The sequence below is a fragment of the Acinonyx jubatus genome, chromosome A3 (genome assembly GCF_027475565.1).
Source record: "Acinonyx jubatus isolate Ajub_Pintada_27869175 chromosome A3, VMU_Ajub_asm_v1.0, whole genome shotgun sequence".
Taxonomy (NCBI): domain Eukaryota; kingdom Metazoa; phylum Chordata; class Mammalia; order Carnivora; family Felidae; genus Acinonyx; species Acinonyx jubatus.
This window is the reverse complement of record NC_069388.1, coordinates 116,441,896-116,462,993: the sequence shown is the minus strand read 5'-3', so window position 1 is coordinate 116,462,993 and position 21,098 is coordinate 116,441,896. Positions and strand designations below refer to the sequence as shown.

The following is a 21,098-nucleotide window of genomic DNA, read 5'->3' as shown; positions in this document are numbered from 1 at the left end:
CCAGTGCTCATCCTAACAAGTGCCCTCCTCAATATCCATCACCCATTTTCTCCACCTCCTCAACACCCCACCCCCATCAAACCTCAGTTTGTTCTCTGTATTTAGGAGTCTCTTATGGTTTGCCTCCCTCTCTGTTTGTATCTTATTTTTCCTTCCCTTCCCCTATGGTCTTCTGTTAAGTTTCTCAGATTCCACATATGAGTAAAATCATATGATATCTTTCCTTCTCTGACTGACTTATTTCACTTATACCCTCGAGTTCTATCCACCTTGTTGCAAATGGCAGGATTTCATTCTTTCTCATTGCCAAGCAGTGTTCCATTGTATATATAAACCACACCTTCTTTATCCATTCATCAGTTGATGGACATTTGGCCTCTTTCCATAATTTGGTTATTGTTGATAGCACTGCTATAAACATTGGAGTACATGTGCCCCTACAAATCAGCACTCCTCTATCCTTTGGATAAATTCCTAGCAGTGCTATTGTTGGGTCATAGGGTAATTCTATTTTTAATTTTTTAGGGAATCTCTACACTGTTTTCCAGAGTGGCTGCACCAGTTTGTATTCCCACCAACAGTGCAAGAGGATTCTCCTTTCTCCATATCCTCACCAACATCTGTTGTTTCCTGAGTTGTTAATTTTTAGCTTTGGATTCTGTGCCCCTCTTTCTCTCTGCCCCTCCCCCGTTTGCGCACACACACTCTCTAAAAAATAAACATTAAAATTTAAAATTTTAAAAACAAACAACTTTGATCATAGTTAAAGAAATTAAATTATTTTTCCTTTAATTTTGGTTATAGTTTTAAAAGCTTTGTTGTAGATTGTTTTCATAGATACACTTAATCAGGTTAGGGAAGTCCTTCTTAGTGCTAGCTTTTCTCCTAAATGAATGTTGAACTTCATGAAACCTGTTTCTGCATCTGTTGAGATGATAATGAGATTTTTACTTTCATCTGTTAACATGGAGGATCATATTATTTGAGTTTCTATTGTTAAAGCTACCTCCTATTTCTGAGATAAATGCAATGATGATGATATATTATCTTTTTTATATACATTGCTGAATTCAGTTCACTAATATTTCATGATTTTGCAGCTATGTTCATGATAATATTGACCTTTATACTTTTCCTTTCTGCTTATGCTGTCTCTGTCTGGTTTTGATATTGGATTGATGCCATGATAAAAGATACTTAAAATTTCATGCTTTAAATGTTTGTTGCTGCGTGTGCCTTGGTGGCACCAACTTGGTGCCTCGGTTAAGCATCCAACTCTTGATTTCGGCTCAGGTCATGATCTCACCATCAGCCCTGCTTATTGAGCCCTCCATGGGGGTCTGCACTGACAGTGGGGAGCCTTCTTGAGATTCTCTTCCTCTCTCTCTGTTCCTCCCCCACTTATGCTCTCCTCTCCCTCTCTCTCAAAATTAAATATTAAAATATTAAAAAACCTTTTTAAGAACTTTAAATGTTTATTGCTGGAAAAGAGAAAATGCATTCAGGAAAGTTCCCTCTTCATCTATACTCTGGAATCGTTTATGTAAATTTGGAATTAGTCATCCCTTGAAAGATTAGAACTCAGCAGTGGAGCCATGTGGGCCCGGGATTTTCCTCACGATTAGAGGTTTTATTTAATATTGTTTCTTTTTACTGGAAATAGGGCTATTCGCATATCCTATTGCTTCCTGAGTCCGTTTTAGTGATATTTTTCTAATAATTTGTCCATTTTCATCTAAAGTTTCATACTTGTTGGCCTAAAGATGTTCATAATCTGATTACCATGTTAATGTCTACAATATCTGTCATTATGTACCCTTTTTGTTTCTGGAATTATTTGTGTCTTCTCTTTTCTCTTGATAATTTTTGCCAATTGGTTTTATTATTCTTTACAAAGTCCCAAATTTTGCCTCGTTGAGCAATGTGAAATTGGACTGCAAATCTAACGAGAGCGGATACGAGATTTTCCAGAGATTTTTTTTCACTGCTTTGTTTGGGTCTAATCCAACTCTCCTTGCACTTGGCTGGCCCCTCTGTGGATGTCTTCATCACCCTGCTTAGGCTGACACCACGCCCCAGGCTACCTCACCCTTCTTGGGCTCCCATCTGACCACAGGTCTTCCTCCTACACAGATGTCCTCACTTCACTCGGGTTCTAACAGCTCAGGCTGGGCTGCTCACATAGGCAGATACCCTCTTCATTCTGTTTGAGTTCTGCTTCCCCATGCGGGACACATGCAGACACACGTACAGGCTGGCTCTGATAACCCACATCAAGCCACCCTCCTTGAGGATGCCCTCCTCATGCTGCTCAGACTGACGCCCCACCTCAAGCTGCCCCTATGCACAGACCCCCTCCTCCTGTTCCACTCCAGCAGACAGCTCACACCAAGTCTTCTTTTGTGGGGGTGTGTGGGGTATGTCTTTTTCATGCTCCAACCCCTCACCAGGCTACCAAACCACATGGACACTTTCCTCGTCCCAACTTGGGCTGTAACACCACACGGCAGACTGTGCCTCCATGTGGTTGCCCTCCTCATCCTGCTTAGACTATGATGTCTAAGCTGGGCTACTCCCATCCATGGTCTCCATTTCACTTGAGCTCTGACATGCACACCAGACATCCTCCAGCACCGATGCTACTTTGCACTGCTCCACCTAATGGCTTTAGGACTGAATTATGCAGGAAGAGAAGGGAAGAGGAAGAGCTCAGATAACTATACCCAGAGGTATTTTTTCATGAAAGGTCTTAGTAACATAATGCAATATGTGAGTGGACTGGATCATAACGTGAACATAGTCCTACTGTGGGTCTGTCAAAGGTTTGAAAGCCACTGACCTACAAAGGTTCTCGAATGATGGCATAGTAGCACCCCCCATTTAGTGTGTTAAAGTTGTCTGGACTATCTCAAGATTCCCTGTCACCTGCGGACACCCCATCCAAACTGACATTCTTCCATGGCAACAGAGATACAGCTTTGATTCTAGTCCTACAACCTGGGTTCTAGTTCTGCCCCTCAACCTCTCACTAGCCATGTTATGGTACCTTATATATTAAAAATGCAGATGTTACAAAATGCACTTCTCTCCCAAGGCATAATATGGGGTAGTACATGAAAAGTGCTTTGAAAACTACAATAAACACGATCACACTGACATCAAAGGAATGAATAAGTCCTTTACATGCAATGTAACTAAATATTTTTTTGTTTATTTAAGTAATCTACACCCAACGTGGGTCTCAAACCCACAGCCCCAAGATCAAGAACTGCACACTCCATCAACTGAGCCAGCCAGGCGCCCCTGTAACTAAATCGTTAAACAGCTCTGTGAAATTCACATTTAATAGATGAAAAAACCAAAGCTTAAGGAGGTTAAGTGGATGAACCAGCATTTGAACCTAGATCTGTATACTCGACTCCACCATCACCAGTGGTATTTTTAAAGATTCAATTTTTAAGTCATCTCTACTCTCAATGTAGGGGTAGAACTCACAACTCTAAGACCAAGAGTTGCGTGGTCTTCTGAGCCAGCTACACGCCCCCTAAGTGGTACTTTAAAAATGTGCAAATAAGTTTACTTTGTTAAAAGCAGAGCATCTTTGTTCTGTTACGGACTTTGAATTATTTCTACGGAGTACCAAATGTTTTTACCCTCTCCCCTTAAATGTCATAATCCTTGAAACCTTTGAATCCTGTGGTTTTTCCTCTTTTCTCTGCTAACATGCAAGGGTTTTGGACTGAGGCAACTTTGAAATAATGGTGGCACCTGGTGCAGGGTCCTGAGGTGGCATAGTCATTTTCTTGGATGCAAAATGGCGGTCAACTTTAACGCCCTTGCATGTAGGTGATGGATAAACATGTTGAAAATGAACAAAGCACAGCCTGGTTAGATCTAGAACTCTGATAGCTTGGTGCGTGGGGGTAGTCAGCCAGGAGCAGCACCCCCTTTGCCCCCAGGTAGAGGGGCTATCAAGAAGGCAGACCTCAGGGCAGTCAACTTGGCATTTCCTGAAACTGTCCACAGATCTGCCTGAGGGGCCTGGAGAGCTTATGCAGAGTTACTTCTGTGCAGTTGGACAAGGCCAGGCCAACCGAGGGCCTAGGGTACATGGGCTTGAGCTGTGCTCTTCACAAGAGTCCAGCTCCAATGTTCTATTTTTATTATTATTTTTTAAAGTTTATTTATTTTGAGAGAAAGAGCACAAGCAGGTGAGGGGCAGAGAGGAGAGACAACCTCAAGCAGGCTTAACACCACCCAGCAAGTAGCAGCATTCTCCCAACAGCCTCCAAAGTGAAAATTTGAGCAGCGGTGATTGTACCAGTCAAGGACAAGATGGGTGGAACAGGAGATGGACTGAGCTGCAGGGAACGAACAGCAGCGGAGGGAGTGTGCATCTTCCACCCAGATAAGCACAATGCTGCTCCCTGAAGACATGACAGCCAGTCTGTGCAGGGGTAGAAGGGGCTCTATCACTGCCATGGACGGGCCTGGGGTGAACCAGAGCAGCTGTGAACAAATAGTACAGGAACCCCGATTCTAGGCCCATTAAGCTTTTATTTCCTAGGAACAAAGATATGTGGGAAAGAAACTCCAAAAGGAAACGAGTACAAACAACAAAATGACACTAGGGTGGTGTGCCAGGTGGGTGGCACACTCCACAGTGGACCTGGTCATGCCCTGGTTTCTTGGATCTACATCTGTCCCGTCCCCAAGTGCCCATTACATAGGTGGAGGGTGCGGGCAGCAAGGTAGAAAGCTTCCCAACTTTATGCAAAGGAGATGAATGTACCGATCCTTTTTGGTTTTTTTTAATCTTTTTTTAAATGTTTTTTGTTTGTTTTTTTTGAGAGAGAAATTGAAAGCATGAGCAGGGGAGAGACAGAGGATCCAAAGCACAATCCACGTTGACAGCAGTGAGCCCATGTGGGGCTCAAACTCATGAACCGCGAGATCATGACCTGAGCCAAAGCCAAGACGCTCAACTGACTGAGCCACCGAGGCACCCCGTACCGGTCTGTTCTGAGAGGACTCTTGGGGACAACTAACCCTCTGCCTCAAGAATGGAGGTAGACAGGTAAGAATGAGAGGAGCCTCGGTGTCACGGACAACCTGAAACTAGTCACGGGCTCTCTGTGGCTGACAGAAACTATGCTCAAAATAGGACTGCAAGAGAAGTTGACAGCTGGCCAAGGCAGCTTTGTATTTAATGGTAAACATGGCCAACCTTGTCAAATCAGGCCCCAGAACAGTGATAACCAGCACTGCAGTTTCTATTCACTTCAAAGGATCCTGATGATGATTAATCAGAAGCCATTACCCACTCCCCAGAGGATTTGCTTCTATACCCTTTGCTAGCAAAATCCTGTCCACTGCAAGCCCGGTCTTCTAGAGAATAGACTGTCAAGGGACAAGTAAAAACCCTGTCCTGCCCTCACACTTCCCATGTTATGATGGCTTCTACTGCAGCCCAAACATCTAAGAACAAGGTCCTTTGGTGGGCTAGGTAATCTAGTCCTTGATTGTCTCTGCATTATGCATCACATAACTCATCACTTTACTACAGGCTGCCTCCGGGACTGGGACCCGAGCTCGGATCACAGTGAGGTCTCCTGCAGGATGAAGGTGGGGCTGCTCCCCTGGTGGGCTGAACCTTCCTCAGGCACGGCCATGGCCTCCTTGTCTCTGCTATTCTTCAACATCCCATTACTCATCTTTTCTGGAAACGCAGGGGTATCCACTGAGAGATCCTGGAGAACACACAGACCAAAGGGAATGAGACACTGCTTTGATCCTTGCCGGAAGGGAGATCAGCAAGGGGCAGCGGGAGAGAAAGGGAGAAGCAAAGCACACGGTGAGCAGGGAGGCAGGAGAAAGGAAAGGCCAGCATGTTGGGCACCTCTCCGGGCTGAGACCCTTCTGTCCACCAAGCCAGCACTCCCCCATGGGTAGAAGCCGGGGGGTTGCTGGGGGACGGTCCAGGTTCAGGCAAACAATCAGGTTTGCTGGGGAGAAAGGAAAGGGATGGAAGGAAACCTAGAAGGTCTGGTAATAATCTGGAGAGGTAAGGGAGGGTATAATCTGGGCAACATAACTGCTACCTGGCTGTAGCTTTTGCAGTGAAATCGCTTCTGACAAGACAGGGGCAGGAGATCAACAAGTCTTGAAAACACTGGGGAAATGGTCCGAGGGTTCAGGGTCCGGCCCCGCATTCCCCCTGAAGGCAAAGGCAAAGGCACTTCTGAGTCTCCTACTCAGTAACCAGTGCACACCCAACAAGCCATCTGTTCTTGGGGCTCTGAGTTCTCAGCCCCTGCCAACCTCCCAGAGCTCAGCCAAGAAGTCTGACTGTTAGACACCCAGGAGCCCAGAGGGCAGGGTCTGTTCTACCCCAGAGTCCAGATTCCCTGATTAGCCTCCCTCAGCCTGTCTTGCTTCTCTGTGCCCCCATCCCACATGCCCTCACCAGTGAGCCAACTGACAATCAGGCCCACCACAATGACTGTGGTGGAGTTGTGAGCGCTGTACCATAAATACGACAAGGAGTAGAACCGTTGCAGTCCTGTAGGCCTGGGGAGAACAGGAATAAGGACAGTTAGCAATTTACTGACAGGGCATTCCTCAGGGACCTGGTTCCACCCACCTACACTGTCCTAGGGTCTTGGGACCCAACTCTCAACATTGCCCTGAGGACTCTGGTGGTCCATCCCTTAGCAAGGCCCCTGGGAAACCCCTCAAAAATGAGCTATTCTCCCCAAGTAGAAAGTGAGTGAACCCCAACTCACCTGGAGTGAGTGGTTGAGGGCATCAGTGTGGTCATGGCAACGGTGGTCAGGTTACTAGGCAGGGAAAAGCTGGATATATTAGAGGGAGAAGGTGCCACGCCAAAGGCCATCTTGGTCACTATGCTCCCAATGCCAATCCAGAAGGCCATGACAAGTCCAGCCAATAGGCCCACAATGGCACCCTGCCCAGAGACACAGCACATTCTCCAGTTATGATGCCAGCCCTAATAAACCTTCACACCAGTTCCCAGAACTCACGGGGAGAGCCTTGCCAAGCCATTCCCCAGGCCCACCCCTGTAAACGACTGTGGAGCCAGATGGTCACTCACAGGAGGATTGGCACAAGGAAAGAACATCCCAAGACAGAAGAGTCCGAGCAGCGGCCCCCCAACCATGCCAAAGATGCTGAGTGCTGCCTGCGGAGGATAGGGTTGAAGAAAAAAATAACAGAGACTATTCAGGCTCAGAGACCCCCCAGCCTCACCAATGTAGAGTACAGCCACCCGCCAATGGCTCAGCGCCCCCCTTGTCAGATCTGTGTCTTCTACGTGAAAATGTTAGAATGCAGGATTCCAGAAGGCATATGGGTAAGGAAATGTGCTGTGGGTTCTCCTCTGAGGCTAAAATAATCCCCAGATGTCTGAGCCAATAAGGACCTGGGAATGACTCTGGAGAAGGCTACTCACAGCCAAAGGTGGTCCATCAAAGACGAATTTTTGACACCCATCCCTATACCATTCCCTTCACATCAGTGGTATTCCTCAACTTCCCATCTCAATCACCTCCTTATCTCCCTTAACAATTGCTTTATTTTCTGCATAGTCCTTACCTGCAGCACAGGTCCCATCTGAGAAGAAATATAGGCCATTCCCAGACAAAGTAGCCCATAGCCAAACGCTGGGGGAAAAAAAGGGAGAAAACACACAGAGGTAAGTAAATAGAACTAAAAGAAGAAAAAGCAGAGGAAAGCTCCTTCCCCAAACCGCTACCTCTGTGTCCCTGGAAACAGGGCATATTATCTCCTGCCCCAGCTCCAGGTCCCTCCCACCCGGTCCTCACGCTTATGGGACTCAGAGACCTTCCCAGGAAATGCCCTGAGATAATAAACAAGGTTGTGTGCTTCATGTGGCAAGCGCCAAGCCAAGGCTAAAGCCGGTGCCGTCAAGCAGACTGATTGATGACAGTGCTTCAGGTGTGTCTTAGAAAGAATACAACTGAAAAGATGAGGAAGCATAATCCCACCGAGGATTCTGGAAAGCATGATGGCCTGGACTTCAGAGAACTGAGGGAACCAGGGTCGGATCAGATCTTCCATCGTAACAGTTGCCAATGAATTAAAAGCAGAGGATATGGTGCTGAAAGAAGGAAGAAAAAGATGAGCTGTGCTGACTCTGGGAGCTGAGAGGCAAAACCACCAGGGGCCCTACTAAGGGAGTAGCACTCTAAAGGCAGGAGAAAACATATGCAGCCAGAAGCCATCCTCACAGTTGGCAGCCGAGGAAGAGGCCTGGAAGGCAAGGACACCTGTCCTTTTCTGACTGGGGTACAGGTTTTGATCAAGTAGAATCAATTCCTGGTGTCGTAAAAAGAAGAATCCTTCACCAAAAGGGGAGGCATCTCCTGGAAGATGATATGCTCTCTCCTACACAGATAAGCTGTCCCTCATCATCCACAGATAAAAGGGCACATTGAGAAACTCAGAGAGATCCCCTCCTCCACCTGTCACCTTGTGTCAAACAGGGATCAGCTACACCAAGCCTGAGGAAAATGGTCAAAGAAGGTACCTGAGGGAACCACTGAAGAGGCAGGCAACAAAGAGCCCAGGCAGGCCCGGCAGGCCTTTCAGGAGATCCATCACAAAATACAGGACGAACTGCAGGCAGAGCAGAAGTGCACAGCTCTCTTGAGAGAGGAGCCCTTCCCCAGGGCAAGACATGTGAGAAGCCCCCTACATGTGCCCCTGCCAGCCTACGGAAACCCGGTGATTAAGAAGGGCGCTAAGCACTGAAGGTGACCCACAGGAAGTAGAAAAAAACGGGCTCTGGAGACAGAACACAGTTCGCACCCCAGCCATGCCCAATTAGCAGTGTGACGAGCATGTGGGCCACCCTGATGACTTTTTTCCATTCTATAAAATGAGGCTGTTGTGGGGATTAGACGAGACCGGGTATGTGACAGCTCCTAGCAAAGCGCGTCACACGGTACATAGTGGTGAGCCAATAAAGGTAGGTCCCCACCCCAGCAGGGTGAGCACTGTGATTAGGTGATACTGGGAACTGGGACCCTCATGTGCCAGATTGTAGAATCCCACAGTGAAAAGCCACTTACATCCATTTCCTACCCAGGGTGGGAGTCCTTTCTGCAGCCAACCAGACACTTCTCATGGGGCCTAGGTTGGCCCTCATGGGCACAGAAGAGTGCCAGGGAGGCCTTCTCACCTGGTCAGGGGCTGCTTGAGCCTGCTGGGTGCTCATGGGATACTTCTGGTAATAGGCAAACATGACCAGGCCAATGAGACAGCTCATGCAGAGGACCACCTGCTGGCAAGGGAAGACTGCATAGCAGGAGCTGCAAGACACCAGTGCCAAGGAAACAGAGACTGTTAATAGACATCTTCAGGCATGTCCCCAAGTTCCAAAAGGCAAACCTGTATCCTGACCCCAATGGGTATGTTTGCACTCTGGCATCATGCCCCCACCCAACTGCCCCGTAGAACAGGGTCCCACCGTCTTCTCTAGCCCCTGCTCCCTGGTCTTCCTGTCCCTGCACTCACAGTATAGCAGCCTTCTCCGTGCGGGAACTGAGGTAGCGCTGCACCTGAGCCTGGTTCACCCCATACAAGGAGAGCATCATGAAGACACCCCCAAAAGCCAACGTCCAGAAAGTGTGCCGTACAAAAGGATCTGGATTCAGCCTGCAACAGATGCCAAATGGTCACTGTGGCATAGCCCCCAACAGTCTCAGCCTTCCTCGCACTCCTACAATGAGGGTCAGAGGAAAGCAGAGCACAGACGCTGCTGCAAGGGCCAAGGAGCTACCGAAGGCAAGAACTGGGTGGACACGAGAGACGGTGCAGCAAGATGGAGGAAGGGTTCTATCCCTCCAACCCACAGCCTCATTCCAAGTACCAAAAACATCCTGCCCCTCCTTACCCTCCAGCCAGATTCCTGTGATCACCCTCAATCTCTGCAGTGCCAGCTTCCCACCCATCTCAGTGATGCCACCTAAGGCTTACACAGCTTGTCCTCTGCTTACTGCAGCCCTGAGTTCAGGTTCTAGGATGGGCTCGGCTCAGAGGCACTACAGACCCCAGCCAGGGGAAGGGGTACACTTACTCAATCCCAGAGATGCGGCCATGCTGGGAAGCCACTTCCCACGCATTCCCCAAGCCGCCCACCCTGGTTGATCCCACAATGATAACCACCAGCTGCCCTAGGAACATGACCAGCGTCTGGAACACATCTGTCCAGATGACTGCCTTCAGACCACCCTGCAAGGAAAAGAAAGCATACCTGACACAGATGTCTTTAAAACCATCCACAAATTAAGACACCCGACCACCAGCAAGGGCACTATACCACCAGGGGCCTAATTCCCACCCCACCCCCTACCTTCAGTATGCCGTCCCCTCTCCTTCGTCCCACTTCCCACCAAAGCCCTATCGCATCTCCTACGTATTATTTCATCCCACTCTAAAACTCCATCCCATCTTCCCACCTACATTTTTACCTCATCCCTTCTTTTTCTTCCCATCTCCCCTCCTTACTTGACCTCTTCCCCTTTCTCTTTTAAGGTGAAAGAGACTCACCAAAGCAGTGTAGATAGTACAGACAATGCCTAGGGTCAGCACTGACAGCCACAGATCAAAGCCAGTCACTGCAAACAAGTAAAAACCACAATTCTGTCTCTAGAAGAGGGTTTCCCAGAGACTAGAAAAAAACCCAGTAAGACATGAAACGTGCAGTCATCAAGGATGTAATAAATCATTCACTATAATCGAAAAAAATGTTCGAACCCCACCAAAAGGTACTGATTAACCAATTCAGACGAGACATGGTAATGTCTGATTAGCTTTCAAGTGAGGCGAACCAAGGTGCTTCCACCTCCGGCAGAGACAAGCCAAGGGCCCATGCAGTGAAATAACTCCCCGGCCAAGGTCAGATTCTTTTCTGCACACTCTCCTCTACCTGCCCCTCCCAAAGGTGTTTTCCCAGCCTGCTGTGGCTGACAGCCAGGGGCTGTGACTCCTCACCTGCATTGAGGGCCAACGATGGTGCGTAGAGCACAACCCCCATGTAGATCACCTGTCAGGTATAGAAAAGAGAATGTGAGGGGGAGGGGAAATGAGGGTGGGTACGGAAAGGAGAAAAGATGGACCTCAGCTCCTAATGGCCTCCCTTCATCTAGGCTCACTTTCCTTTCCCTTCTTCCAAATTTTAGCTTGCTGCCACCATACTGACTGTGCTGGAACCAGAAGGAATAGGAAACAGGATGCCTCTGGTGGCTTCAGGGACACTGACACCTTGCAGGACCTTTAATCCTGCCTGAGAGCAGAGGAAGCTCAGCGTGCTTCAGAATGCCTGAGTTTGGGTCCCCCTACCATATCCCAGGCTCAAATTCTACCTTCATTTCTACTTACCATCTGAAAGATGAAGGTCACGGTCCCACAAATCCGCACAGCCTTATTGAAGCGGAGCTCCAGATACTAGATAGAAATATGCAGATATAGATATATAATCGTAGACATCTTTATATATTTAAATGCATTCCTCCCCACTCTACCCCCACAATTCACACACAGCATCTCTCAAGAAGTCCAGGAACATGAGGGAATATTCAACTCCTATCCACTCTGGGCCTCCATTCACAGTACCTTCCTTCTCTCCCCACTCCCACCTGACTTCACCCAGAAAGAACTTGGAAACACGTGATGTGTCCCATCGCTCTAATTAGGCAGAAAAGGTCCAGGGGCCCAGATCCCTTGTATGTGCCCTCTTCCTCCTTTCCACCTCTGACCCTGGTGGTCCTATGTGCTCCTCCCTTCCTCTCTGCTCACCTCATAGGCACTGGTGAGATGCAGGCGGTAGAAGACAGGGATGAAGACGTGTGCAGGGATCACCAGCCCCAGGAAATAGCAGCAGCCCAGGAACCAATACTGGGTCCCAAATCGGTAGATCTCGGACGGCACACCCAGAATGGCCACAGCTGACTGGAAGGTGGCCAGCAGCGACAGAGCCACAGGAAGACAGCCCATTTTGCGGTCTGCCATGAGCAGCTGGCCAACAGTATGCCGGCCCCAGCCACGAAAGGCATGGTAGAGCCCAATGGCAAGGGAAAGAACCAGCAGCAGGGCAAACACCACATAGTCCACAAGGGAGAAGGCAGATGTGACCACGTCTGTGTCTGAGGCTGGAAGCAGGGGAGTAGAGGTGCTAACCCCCACAGTCATCTTCACTGTGTCTGTGACCTACAGTCACTTGCTGCTCCTGGGCTCTGGGCTGCCACTCAGCTGGGCAACGGCAGGCAAGTGGCTACAACCTGGCTTCCGGCCACGATCTCACAGTCCTTCTCCTCCACCAAGTGACATTGTCCAAGGTGAGCTGCAAAGGAATCAGCTCCTAGTCAGGTCTATCTTGCCTTCATGCGCATCTGCCCTCAGGCCTGTGTATCCAACAACGATCAAACTTGGACCAGCCAGTTCTGTACAGCCCTTGGAGATCTGGAGGTCCTGGTATGGTTTTGGTAGGGGAGGAAAGAAGCAACAGAGTGAGACAGCCAGGAGACAACTATTTGGCTAAGACTGTTTTGGGCAGACACAGCTGAGAAATATAAAAACTTTCTTAGGTCTCCACCCCAGTAACAAAAGAAAAATCAACTCGAGCCCACATTTCTTCTCAAAAAATTTCCCTGCCCCCACCTGCAGGCACAGACCCAGTCACTACAATGTACTAAGCCAGCAGACCCCAACCTGGCGCCACAGCCCAGCAGGGAAGAAGAAATGGGAGACCAATAACAGCATGGCTTCCTCTATTTCCCCTAGCTTCAGCCCCCACCTCCCATATTCCTAGTGTCAGCTTCCTAACAGGAAGCCTTCTTAGCCCTGATCCCTAGTTAGATTACCTTCATGGAAGCCCAAACTCCATTCCAGGCATCCCCAGGCCAACCACTTTGCTCTCTCCTGCCACCCACCTCCCAGCTCCTCCCTGCAACACAACAGTCAATAGCAGATCTGGGAAGAGTGATAGAATTCAAAAGTGAGAGGGTAACATGCTGGAGCCAGGAGTTCAACTTATGATTATAGAAAAGCAGATCAGCCAGGGAGCTGGGGCAAGGGCAGCTGGGGAGAGTGCTCCTATCCTCCTGAGGTAGACACCTACCTAGAGAAGTAATCCCTGTTCAGAGGCAGCACTGCCTGGAGAAGCTGTGTGTGTCTAGAGCTGGGCAGAAGCTGAGAGTCTGGCTCTGTAAGTGGCGGAGGTGAAATCAGGAATTAGGGGTGAAGTGAAGTTCAGCAGTTATTTGTTCTGGCTGCTTTAAGGAACCAATGTGATCCAAATGGCCTTATCACCCTATGGCCCCCAAACTCTAGCTCAGTCCTAGAGATTCCAGAATGGGGAACAGGGAGCTCACATTCAACAGCATTCCTAGCTGGATTAGGCTTTCGCTGTAAGTCACACTTGGCACTGTGTGCTAAAGGGAATTACAAAGGAGGAGCTGAGAGAAATGGGAAAGTTGCTTTTCTGACTCCTGCACAAAAAATACTAATCCTCAAGAATATAGCATTATCCTCACAACAAGGACAAGATTATACACTTCAAAACTTCAAGGAATATTAAAAGATCACTATTACGACCCCTCGTTACCAACAAAGACACCGAGGCTCAGTGATTCAAGTGATCTTTCCAAAAACCACAGAGCTAATTATTGTCAGTCCAGATCAGAGCTCAAGTCTGGTGATTCCCATCCAGCCACTCTTCATTTATACCATAATGTCTTCAAAGAATATCTGTGAGATTCTCACTGATATGGAGAAAATACCACAGCATGTCAGATTTTTAGATAGCTTAAATGATGACAGGTAATGTTGTTTTCAGTATCTCTTTTTTACATTTTCTTAGTGAAGCATCTCACTTTTTGTAACCCAGCGGTATGCCGTGAACTTCAAAAACTCCAATAATGATAAATAAGGAAAAAGTAACCATTACTATCACTTTTAAAACACCATGCCTCAGTTTATGCACTTTACACAAACATTCTCTGATTCTCAAGGAAGCAGAGTTAGACAAGTTAAATAACTTGCCTAAGGTTACAGGGCACAATACAAAACAAAGGAGAACGAAAGAGCACTAATTGCAGGTATGACAGGTGATTCACCTGGGGGGAGGGGGACATCCTTACTATTCCTAGAACCAGGTTAGGAGCAGAACATTAATTGCAGTCAGTCATTCGCAGAACAAAGTTTAGATTTAAACTAGTCTAGACACACATTAATATAACCTATGTCTTCTGTGCTTGCCCACTAGGAGAAAGATCAGCCTGGCTGTCTTATGGTTCTCCCACACTGTGTTCTTGGGCAGATGTTGCCTAGCTGGCAAGATATGGCCTTACACAGACCAAACCTGAACTCTGAACCTCGTGGACCCAACAAAGATAGGAAATCAGAGCCGGCAACTCTTGGATCACATGTTCTACGAGTCTCAAATGTTAGTTCCCAAAAAAGCGTTCCCACCAGGTCCCTCTGGTTTAACCTAAAGATTCCCTGCGGCTCCTCTTTGGCAAATTTGACTATGACAGAGGTGATGAAAAATACTAGGAGTAAGAGAGGGTGTCTGCTGTATGCAAATAAGAATGTGCAGCCTCTGTCTCCCTCTCTCTCTGTCCTGCTTGCTTTCTTCTCTCTCTCTCAAATAAGTAAACATTAAAAAAAAAAAACAACCCACGTAGGGTTAGTGACAAAGATAGAGCGGTTACAGAAAGGAAAAAAGTCTCGGTATAGACTAGAACACAGACTTACAGAACTGGTGACCCTCTACTTCTGGGGTAAATTGGTGGAGCTTCTTGATAGAATTCTATTAGCACGAGGTGCAGAGAACCTTCCCAGAAGGCTGAAGAGAGGCAGGCAAGACAGGTAAAACCTGACCCAGTGAAGTGTTCCTTAGACAGGATTCTGATTCTAGGAACAGGAGAGTTAGTGGCTTTCCAAAAACTCTACACCATTGTAAAGCCCATGGACTCGCATCTGAGACAGTGGGAGCCAAAAGTAAGAGCTGAGTTGTGTCACTAAAACTGAAACACACAAGGCACAAATAGTGGACTGTGAGACCCCTTCTTAAAACTATAACACACACAGAAAGGGAAGAGAATCACTTACACCACCCTACCCCCCCAACCCCTGCCTGCGCTGAACTGCCTGGACTCCTACAAAAGGCAAATGGGGCCACCGCAGGACCCACTGCCTTAAAAAGATTCCTTCAAAATCTGTCCTTGTGCCTAGAATTCCTCAAGGTCTGAAAGGGTTTAGTACCCTCATTAAAATGCTAATAACTACCAAAGCCTTAGAGAACGTGCCGCCAGCTGAAAGTAAATCCTTTTAGGAGAGTCCACGTGCCCGTGGATAAGTGCAAGGGAAGCCCGGGGGGCCACTCTAGAGGAGTTAGCTTTGATGAGCTTTTGCCTGGCCCTCAGCAAAGGCACCACGCAGTCCCTTCGGGCGCGGGGCTCCCCAGGGCCACCCTCGGGGAGCGTTCGCCTTTCCCTTACCTCCGTGGCTCAGCCAGGGCTAAGAGAGTCCAGTCGTTTTTCTCGTGATCAGCATCAGCCCGTTTTTCTGGGAAGGGAAAGGAGATAAGAAGGCAGCGAAGCGCGTGTCCCGCCCCTCCCTCCTCACCAAGCTCCGACAGCCACGCGGTCTCCTGACTGAGGTGACGGGGCCAGGGTGCCCAGGGCGTCCCCAGGCTCATCTCCTCCCGCCGGGGTTTGCCCTTCACTCTTCGCTCCTCCATCACCCTTACCCTCTTTATTTGCTGGCTTCCCGCCTTCCCTCCACACGTGAGGTGGCTTAACCACTAGCACCACGAGGCTCGCAACTCAGATCTTCCCGCGCCTCCACGAGGGGGGCCGACTCGCCCCGCCCCTCCCTGCCTCGGCGCCACTCTCGGTAGCCTTTGGGCACTGGCCCCCTGGCGCCGGCCCGCCCCATTTGCCGGGTCTCCACGGTTGAGTGCGGCGGCGGTGGCAAAGCCTGGCCTGCCACCTGCCGGCTGAGTGACAGCGGGGCCCGCCCCCTGGCCGCCTCGTGTGGCGCCGCCATGTTTACTGAGGGCGGCGGGAGCTGCAAGTCGCTGCAGTGACGCGACCTCGGCATCCGGAAGCGAGGAACGCGGAGCTGAGAGAGCGGCGGCTGGGAGGCCTTTGCTAACGGGGGAAAGGAGAGGGGGTTGGCCAGTCCTCTCTAACGGGGACTGGGACGCACTGAAAAGAGCTCTGACCTCCTCAACCCGCAGCAATCCCCCAGCCCGCTTCGGGCCGACTGGGCCACACCCGCGGAGGGCGGAGCCACACGCGCAAATCTCGCGAGGCGCTGAGAAGGACAAAGGGAGCGAAAAATGGCTCCTCGCGGGCCGGGTAGTCCTTCGAACCTGGTGCCTTGGGCAGCTGCCGTGCTCCTTGTTGTGGGCGCGAAAAGGGCCCTGGCGCTACCCGAGGTACAGAAACAAGTTAGAGGTCGGACTGCAGCATAGTTCCTGGGCAGCCTTGTTTCGCGCTCGCCCGCCCTGATCTCTCGGCTCTCCCCAGCCCGCCGGTGGCGAAGATTTCGTCCCTGAGGCTTCCCTCGCTGTAGCCCCGCCGGCTCCCGCTCCCGTGTACTCACGCTGCGTAGGGCCCCCAGTGACCTCGCCTTGCTGACGTGGACCTTTAAAATATGATCTCCTTGCTCTTTTGAATAATTGTAAATTGTTCTTCTACCGACGAGTCCTCTGACTGTACTTCACGCTCGTCACGCGCGAATGCCGTATATCGTGCCCTGGCAGGACTGTACTTTCTGTAATGCTTGATGACTTCTTTGTATACCTGCAGTGCTTTTATACCTGGCCAAACCGGGTCTGTCAGATTGAGAAGTCACTGGATAGGGCATAATAAATATTGTCGAATGGTGATCCTCGAAGACGAGGGCCTGTCCTGGGTGAGCTCTGGTACAGAAAGTCTCAAGTGTGCTGATTTGGCTCCTGGCTCTAGGCGAAGAAATGCATCTCCTAGTCAAACTTGACATAAAGATAGGACACCTACCTGCCCATTGTTAAAGGAATTTTGAAGAGTGTACGGTAGTTAACTTTTGACCCCTGCTTGTTCTTGGTTTTTCTTTCTGGAATCCTAATCGTTTTCTCTCCTCTGCAGATATGCATCCAGTGTCCAGGGAGTGTGCGAAATTTGTCAGAAGTGGCGCTTTATTGTAAGCAGACACCGGAGCTAATGCTGCAGGCCCGCTGCTGCCTGAATCAGAACGGCACCATCCTGGGGTGAGAGAGAGAAGACAACCCTGGATACTGGAAGAGTTCTGGAACTGGATTCTTAAAGGCTTACCTGATTGGCTATTGGGATAAATATTGGTGCCTATTTTGGAGTCATCCAAGCCATGATTCTCACACTTTAAAAAAAATTTTTTTTAAGTTTGTTTATTTTGAGAGAGAGACAGAGAGTGAGCCAGGGAGGGGCAGAGAGAAGAGAGAATACCAAGCAGGCTCCACAGTGTATGGGGCTCGAACTCATGAACCGTGTGATTCTCATGCTTTTAAATGTGTTAGTAGCATTTTTAGCTAAACAACCCTGTTATTCTTCTATGCAGTTGAAACTGCATAGAAGTCATAATTTTTACCCACTTAAAAAAAAAGGCTTTTATGGCTTTCTTTTAAAAGAAGCTTTGTTCTCTTGTTTGTTTTCAACTCTGGATTATTCACTGTGTGTCTCCATGAAATGACTCCCTTAGCCTCCAAGGCATGATGCTAACAGAATTTTCTTCCCTTCCAATTAATTCAAGTTTGTCTTTGAGGCAAATTCCTCTTTCATCCCTTATGAACATTAGTCTCTGTGTTTACTCCCTTTACGCTTTTGAGGCTCCACCTATTCTCATGACTTCAGCTGTAACCACCACGCAGGTGTCTCCCAAAACTAGATCTCTTTTAGTATCCTTGGCCTTCTCTCCAAGCTGTACACATGGGCACCTCTAGCTTTCTATTAAGCATTTCCTTTTGAGAGCACCCTCACTTCAAAATCACAAATGTCATCTGTCTTCCATTCTCTTCCTCCTCTAATTACCTAAATACTTCCTTATAGGAAACTATCTGAAAACCATTTTTTCCCCATTATCCCTCCATTTTTAAAATTTAATTGTCTGTTGCCCTCAGGATAAAGTTCAAACCATAAACCACCACAGATTGGTTTCAATCCACCTTCCCAACATTTTTTCCCAATTATTTGTCCACTAAAGTCCTTCACAAGGGTCTGGCTTCAGCCAGACTTGCCTACTTACAAAAGCATTCCACTTTTGTTTTCTTTGTTCAGGCCTCTCTCCTTACCTGAAATGTCCTTCCTCCACCAAATTAAAACATATTCATCCTTTAATTCCAGCATCTTCTGTGAATGCTCTCTACTACCAAATACCAGGGTGATATCTCATTTTTTTACTTCCTCTAATCCTTAGTGTTTGTACCACTTAAAATTATTTTCCTGTGATTTCTTTCATATCGTAATTTAATGTTTATATTGCTTTTAAATTTTTGGTTATGGTCTTCCTCTGCTACGTTGTAAGCCACTTGAAAGCTAAGATACTGAGGGTTTTCTTTTATTCTCCCAAGTTTTGCAGTTAGTAGGTACTCAGTAAATATTTGAAAAATAAAGGAACTAGCAATAGATAGTGAAGAAAAAAATAATGTGACATGGTCCTTAACATCCAGTAATTTATCTCCAATCTATGGTAGAAATGCATTTGGAGGGGCACTTGGGTGCTCAGTAAGTTAAGCATCTGACTTCAGCTCAGGTCATGATCTCACTGTTAGTGGGTTCAAGCCCTGCATTGGGCTCTGTGCTAACAGCTCGGAGCCTGGAGTCTGCTCCAGTTTCTGTGTCTCCTGCTCTCTCTGCCCCTACCCTACTTGCACTCTCTCTCTCTCTCTCTCAAAAATAAACACTTAAAATTAAAGAAAAGAAAATGCACTTGGAAAAGACTTTCATTTATGTGACTTGCATTTTTTTTCCCATTTGAAGGCCCTTTGTGAATCTGAGAATCATAATACAATGTGAGATTCACTAACCTAGACAAGAAACAAATTTCTTCCAATACATGCACAGATGCATAGGTATACTGATGAGAACAGCACCGTCCAATAAAACTTTCTGCTATGATGGAACTGGTCCATATCTGTACTTTCCAGTACAGTAGTCACTGATCACAAGGGGAGTGGTTACTGAATACTTGAAATGTGGCTAGTGCAAATGAGAAACTGAATTTTTTTCACTTAACTTAAATAGCTACATGTAACTAATGGTGACAATGGGACAGTGCAGATTAAAACATATACCACAGCATCTAGTGTGTGGTCCTGAACACAGCTGTGTTCATTTAATATTAGCTGTAAAAAGGGTTGTATTAGTTTACCATGAATGAAGAAGAGAGACATAATTGTACTGATTATTTCCTCAGGCTGGATCTCCAGAACTGTTCTCTGAAGGACCCTGGTCCAAACTTTCCTCAGGCACATACTGCTGTCATCATGTAAGTGGTTGGTTATCCTCCCTCCAAAGGGCCAGTATGGTGAAAGGGTGATGGGAAAAGTCTTTAAGGATGAACTTCTAAAAAGATGTTTGAATATTAATGTCGAACGTGGGCAACTCAGAATAAGAACTGGATTGCCAGTCCAGGAAGATGTGTAAATGGAAGTAGAGTGTTTTCCTAGAGCACAGTGCTAACAACGTATGCTTTGCAGAGACCTGCAAGCAAACCCCCTCAAGGATGACTTGGCCAACATTTTCCGTGGCTTTACCCAGCTCCAGACTCTGTGAGTAAGGGTACAGGGTGTGGGAGAGAACCAAAAAGGGACAGTGCTGTGAGCGCAGCAATTTGGGGCTATGTGTTATGACTGTCTGTGTTGTGTTCAGGATACTGCCACAAGATGTCAGCTGTCCTGGAGGTATTAATGCCTGGAATACTGTCACCTTTTATATGAACAACCAAACCTGTCAAGGACAAAGGAACCTTTGCAACAGCACAGGGGACCAAGGTATGTTGTCTCACTTCCATCCTTCTAGGAACTGCCTTTCTTCACGTCTACTCCCCATTTTAGGTCCAACAGTAAAGTTGTGTACGTGCCTCTTGTTCAAGTTTCTGAAGCTCTAACACCTTGAAAGGAAAGGTCATAAGATGCATTTTATTATTGTTGTTGTGTTCTGTTTATCTGAAATCTTCTTTCTTCTACTTTGACCTAGAAATAATGGAGAGAATGAATCTAAGTTGAAGCAGATATTCGAGAAATCTACATGATGAGATCCAGTGATTTTCTCTGTTTCTCTCTGGCTCCCAGAAATGTGTCCTGAGAATGGATCCTGTGTACCTGATGGTCCAGGTCTCTTGCAATGTGTCTGTGCTGACGGCTTCCATGGCTACAAGTGTATGCGCCAGGTGAGGAATTAGGCCTTCTTATTAGGAATAGGAGAAATGCATAAGGAAGAACCTCTTTGAAAGAAGAGCCATAAGACCAGAACTGATGCAAATCGTCTAGAGAAGGAAACTATAAGAGAATTGCACTGGGTAAGGGGATTGGTATACTAGGAAAGAAATAGCTGTTAGGATGTAGTCCTTGATGAAACGCTGTATGAAGTTTTTTTGGTCTGTCATTCACAGGGCTCCTTCTCACTGCTTATGTTCTTCGGTATTCTGGGATCCACCACATTATCCGTCTCCGTTCTGCTTTGGGGGACCCAACGCCGAAAAGCCAAGGCTTCATGAACTGCATAGGTCTTCCTACTGACTTAAAGATTATCTTGATCTGCCTTAGCCCAGCCAGGGAGATTTTCTACCTAGACAGGCATGGTGGCCAGCAGATCCTCCTCAAGGATGAAGCCGCCATTTGGCAGGAAGATGGGAAGTTGCATAGCTTTGGGGTGTTGTGGACACTGCAGTCCAGGAGTGGACAAGGACCGGTGCCCCATTTGTGCTTGACTATAATAAACATCTTTACTTGTCGTTCTTTTTTTGTTTTTTTAAATTTTCTTATTTTTTAGGGAAAGACGTCGTGGATTTGTGTGTTTCTTGGAGTGGGA

The 21,098-nt window shown here is 47.6% G+C and overlaps 2 protein-coding genes across 13 annotated transcripts; one reads left to right on the top strand and one right to left on the bottom strand.

Annotated features, from left to right (window-relative positions):
* Positions 1 to 4,537: 4,537 nt before the first annotated feature.
* Positions 4,538 to 16,836, bottom strand: SLC5A6 (solute carrier family 5 member 6). 12 transcript variants are annotated; one of them, XM_053201096.1, is made up of 19 exons: positions 16,657 to 16,817; positions 15,546 to 15,612; positions 14,800 to 14,958; positions 13,163 to 13,247; positions 11,842 to 12,513; positions 11,425 to 11,490; positions 11,038 to 11,089; positions 10,594 to 10,661; positions 10,121 to 10,275; positions 9,559 to 9,699; positions 9,224 to 9,353; positions 8,570 to 8,658; positions 8,028 to 8,140; positions 7,615 to 7,682; positions 7,115 to 7,201; positions 6,786 to 6,967; positions 6,467 to 6,570; positions 6,102 to 6,217; positions 4,538 to 5,750 (listed from the first exon to the last, which is right to left on the bottom strand). In XM_053201096.1, exons 5-19 carry the CDS (start codon positions 12,232 to 12,234, stop codon positions 5,598 to 5,600), a joined length of 1,917 nt encoding a protein of 638 aa, XP_053057071.1. In that variant the 5' UTR covers positions 12,235 to 12,513; positions 13,163 to 13,247; positions 14,800 to 14,958; positions 15,546 to 15,612; positions 16,657 to 16,817; the 3' UTR covers positions 4,538 to 5,597. The 12 variants fall into 12 exon arrangements, with proteins under 12 accessions (XP_053057071.1, XP_053057070.1, XP_053057069.1 ...); XM_053201095.1 differs by lacking the exon at positions 16,657 to 16,817 and adding an exon at positions 15,797 to 15,977; XM_053201094.1 differs by lacking the exon at positions 14,800 to 14,958 and having other exon boundaries at positions 16,657 to 16,836.
* On the top strand, positions 16,165 to 21,024 carry ATRAID (all-trans retinoic acid induced differentiation factor). Its single transcript, XM_015064152.3, has 7 exons — positions 16,165 to 16,489; positions 17,181 to 17,302; positions 19,483 to 19,554; positions 19,766 to 19,837; positions 19,938 to 20,059; positions 20,360 to 20,457; positions 20,680 to 21,024. The coding sequence occupies exons 1-7, from the start codon at positions 16,391 to 16,393 to the stop codon at positions 20,782 to 20,784; spliced, it is 690 nt and encodes a 229-aa protein (XP_014919638.1). The 5' UTR covers positions 16,165 to 16,390; the 3' UTR covers positions 20,785 to 21,024.
* Positions 21,025 to 21,098: the final 74 nt, after the last annotated feature.

Coding starts and splice junctions, on each gene's coding strand:
- SLC5A6 (XM_053201094.1), bottom strand. CDS start 12,234: ATGACTGTGGGGGTTAGCACCTCTACTCCCCTGCTTCCAGCCTCAGAC. Junction 11,090..11,424: donor TGACCTTCATCTTTCAGATG/GTAAGTAGAAAT, acceptor TATACCTGACAG/GTGATCTACATGGGGGTTGT. Junction 7,683..8,027: donor CATGCTTTCCAGAATCCTCG/GTGGGATTATGC, acceptor TTTTTCCCCCAG/CGTTTGGCTATGGGCTACTT.
- ATRAID (XM_015064152.3), top strand. CDS start 16,391: ATGGCTCCTCGCGGGCCGGGTAGTCCTTCGAACCTGGTGCCTTGGGCA. Junction 19,838..19,937: donor TTTACCCAGCTCCAGACTCT/GTGAGTAAGGGT, acceptor TGTTGTGTTCAG/GATACTGCCACAAGATGTCA. Junction 20,458..20,679: donor GCTACAAGTGTATGCGCCAG/GTGAGGAATTAG, acceptor TGTCATTCACAG/GGCTCCTTCTCACTGCTTAT.